This window comes from Dinoponera quadriceps, unplaced genomic scaffold, assembly GCF_001313825.1.
Source record: "Dinoponera quadriceps isolate SergipeBrazil2010 unplaced genomic scaffold, ASM131382v1 scaffold1846, whole genome shotgun sequence".
NCBI lineage: Eukaryota > Metazoa > Arthropoda > Insecta > Hymenoptera > Formicidae > Dinoponera > Dinoponera quadriceps.
This window is the reverse complement of record NW_014556140.1, coordinates 1,468,958-1,472,854: the sequence shown is the minus strand read 5'-3', so window position 1 is coordinate 1,472,854 and position 3,897 is coordinate 1,468,958. Positions and strand designations below refer to the sequence as shown.

At 49.8% G+C, this 3,897-nt stretch overlaps 1 protein-coding gene across 2 annotated transcripts in view; it reads right to left on the bottom strand.

The window, feature by feature from the left end:
* The window catches only part of LOC106746959 (fasciclin-3), a 405,509-nt gene that overhangs the window by 15,546 nt on the left and 386,066 nt on the right, over nt 1–3,897 (bottom strand). Inside the window, exon 8 of one of the 2 annotated variants that reach the window (XM_014624157.1) lies at nt 15–440. The exons of the other annotated variant lie outside the window; for it this stretch is intronic. Within the exon in view, the coding sequence (XP_014479643.1) occupies nt 211–440 (230 nt within the window). The 3' untranslated portion in view covers nt 15–210. Of the gene's footprint in view, nt 1–14; nt 441–3,897 lie in introns of those variants that run through there. 2 annotated transcript variants of the gene reach the window in all.

Genomic DNA, 3,897 nt, shown 5'->3' with positions numbered 1-3,897 from the left:
GGGGGGGGGGGGGGGGGGGACTTTGGGTCATTACTGGACCGCGGAGTTCGATGTAGAGAAGATGTGGAAATCGCGGCAGCTCGGTTTTTCCCCGCGCGTAGGAGGAGAAGTAATAGTAAGGAGGAGAGAAGAGACGGCGTGTAGGAAAGTGCGTGAAAAAGGCCCGTTCTTTTAATATCTATCTCTCTCTCTCTCTCTCTCTCTCTCTCTTTAAACGGGCGTGTCCGTCTTCTCGTCCTTCTTGGCGTCTTTAATGTCCGTACGGCCGTTCACGTATTCGGTGCTCGCGTGTATCGGATTCTCTTGGCCTCCTTGCGGCACTTTCTCGTCGATGATACGCGGGTCCTCGTGATCCTCCTCGTCCTCGTCGCTGGGCGTAATGTGCGCCTCGCTTCCGGCGCCGACGTCACCCGTAGTCTCCTCGTCGCCGCGACGCCTCGCTGCAACAAGCAACGCCACGATCGGTCAAGGCAAATGTGCGTGTGTGGATCCTCTCTCTCTCTCTCTCTCTTTCTCTACCTCTTTCTCTCTTTTTCCCTCTCTCTCTCTCTCTCTCTCGGTCTCTGTCTCGCCCTCTCTCCCTTATATCTCGCGTTTTCTGTTTCCCTACCCGGTCTTTCCGCGACGCGAACTCGCCGTTCGATACACTTGTCTCGACTACCGTTTACCTTCGTTGACGACGAATCGATACTATCGAGTGTCTTCCTATTTGCGCACGATATTTCTCGCGGATCTCGTGAGCGAGCGAGCGGGAATCTCGCTCACCTACGAGTCGTGTGAACTTTTACCGTTTCAAAGCGACAAAAGATATCTCTTCACGCGGAATGATACCGGAAGTATGCCGGCGATTAAGTTACTTCCCGCCGGCTGTCACACCTCGAGTGTCGCACGATTGTACTACGAGTTGCTTAATTCGCTACCGGTTTCTCTAATTGGCGTGATAACCGAGAACTCGTCACTACAAGATCATCGTGCTCCTCCGTGGAGCGCGTTTGTTTTGCGCGGCGTTCGCATCTATCAAACGCGATTGACACGACAATTTGAAACGCACGAGGCACGTTTTATCATCCTTGTTACGGCGTGATTAATTAAACGGCAACTGTTGCGGCGTAAGTGTGTAAACGTCGTGTAAAACGATTTTACCCGGTAAGGTGAGAGCTGCGCGTCGATGCGCATGCGATTATCTATACTACTGACGTCGGATGTGAGTATATAATGTTGAGGCATTCAGAGATTCACATCGCTCGTGCGTTGCGTGAAAGGTACGAATTAACAGATATTAGGTAAGAGAACAACTGATCATCTCGTAAACATTCACAGGCAGATGATCGCGCTAAACGTAAATCTCGTTTCAAGCAAGATAAAAATCCGAGTGGATAGAGCGAGAATGGAACACACGATGCTGTTGCTGATGCTGCTGCTGTTGCTCTTAAAAACGCTAATTACCTAGCTAACAAAGAACACACACACGCTCAATCTCAGGGTCCAAAGTAAAAAAAAGTCGGGGCGGGCGGGAGGGAGGGTGGNGAGGGAGGGTGGATCTGAGGCGAGACAAACATGCTTGTGCGATCGGATCATCGGGCAGAGAAAGTCGCAGCTCGATCGCACGTTAATTAACGAGCCAAAGACATATTAAAAACGGCGACGAGCAGCGCCGGAAGCATACGGAGAGGGCATATATCGAGCGGGTCCGGTCGTTTTCTGCTCAGAACAATTTTAACCACACTTGCCTTTGCCGATTTGCTCATCGTTGCTTGTTGCGAGAGAAGAAAAGGAAACGCAAAGGAAACGCTATGGTTCGCTTCTATCTGTATTCTCGGAGGCTTACAGCGTCTTTACACTACCACTCGCACGAGATATCGACTCGTGTGGAAATTGTTGCCCGCAACATTGCACCGTACATCCGCAATTGTGACGTATTCTTTCTCCCCCCTCCCCCCCTCTCTCTCTCTCTTTCTCTCTCCACTGTCTCTATAAATATAACATTGCACTATAAATAACGATGCATGTCGGTCGTCATTACGTTGCCGTTGCGTGACGTAGCGTACGTTAAAAGACTTCACGTCGACATCGCGACGGTTATCGTAAACGAGATTGCGAGTAATCGACGTAGTGTAAACAGGCTGTAAGACTTGCACGAGAGAGGCGTAGGGGACGATTGTGTCGCAATAAGTAATGCTTAAATTATCGTTAAGTGGCTACGGAGCAGGTTCTATTGACATGCAATGAAAGTTCGACGATGTGACCGTGCGTTATTCAAGTAGGAAGTAACAGCCGTCGATTCGAGCGAGAGACACGCGTGTGTCGGGGTCGAGATTTACCTGGTTACGCTGAGTATCGCCAAACAAACGCGAAGAGGCTCAATATTAATGGGAATATCGTCTTACAATCCTCACGTTTGCGAACATTATTTCACACACTTCTGTCCGAAGTGTTTTAAGATTTTCTCTCGAGAGACTCTCGGCGGAGATCAAAGCTACCCGACTCCCCTCTTGGCAAAAAGGAAAAAAATCGCAAATATACCGAATACTATTTGTTTTCACTATTAATTTCGCGAGGAAATTTTATTTTCGCGCTTCATAAATAAATTATGCAATCAGGACGACTATTATTCCCCGCTTGGATCGCGCGTACGCGTTTCACCTCTCTGCCCCTCTTCTTTGTGTTTGCGCGTTAATTCGTTCATCAACGCGCTGCGCGAAAAACGGAGCGATGATCGTGACGATGAAAACACGCGAAGATGTAAGGAAAAACTGAATTTGCTCTTATTAGCCTTGGGGAGAGGAGAGGGGGGCTCCAATTGAGATGTCCATGCACACGTACGTTCTCCTCGAGGAGCGTAATTACGTAGTGTGAATTATCGGGAGAATAATTTTGTCGAGCGGACGTTTTTAATTGCCCGAGATAGTGTTCGCCGTAGAAAGTTTCGCCGTTAAACTTTGCACTCCCCGCGGTTTTAACCGGAATGCTCGATATTACGAGTACGTGCAATACGCTGTTATTACTCCACACTCGCCACAGCCCGTGAGTTAGATCGCGCGAACGCGTGTGAGAGGGAGAGAGACCTCCGCGCTTTTTTTTTGCACGTTCGAGGATATAACACAATGTAAAATTTTCCAAATATCTCTCTCTCTCTCTCTCTCTCTCTCTCTCTCTCTCTCTCTCTCTCTTTCTCTTTCGTGCTCGCCGGGAGAAATCGAATTTTCAAGCGTCAAGTAAGGTTCGCTCGCTTCGCGGATTTTCCGATCGTGAGAAAGAAAGAAAACGTGAAATTAAACTCTTTGCGTTCCTTCAAGGACAATTCCGCCGCCGCTTGATCAGATTATCGTATCCGACACGCGTATCTCTTCAAGTCTCCTCTCTTTAAGCGCAGGCAGCCGCGGTAGCGCGCGATTTTCATGCGATTCTCGAAGATGGCCGGAAAAACGACGCGGGAGAGAAGAAACACCGGGGGCAAAAATCGCACGCGTGCGAAGCCTCGAGGAACGCGGCGAACGAAAGCGAGAACGCGGCGGTGAAACGGGTCGATTAATCGAGGAGAGAAGCTGGGATGTTTATCGCGCCGCGTGATATAAAACGCAAGGCCATAAATCGATAAAAACGGTTACGTATCGACACGTGCCAAATAAAAATGATGGTGCGGCGTAAAAATTCGAGAATACGTCGCGTCGGCGGAGGGGGGAGGGGGGGGTGGAGAAGAGCGAGGCGAAAAGTGTATTAAATTTGAAGCGGGGGAGGGGGACACGCGCGTCTCTGTGAACGCTCTCAAACTCCGGGTGGTACGGTCGTGGTTGTGATAAGCTGGTCGCTGAAGATGATGGCGAGAGAGGGTGTCGTGGCTGATAAAAATGGTCGCGGAAAAAGGTGACGAGCGAACGAGCGGACGGACGGGCGGGC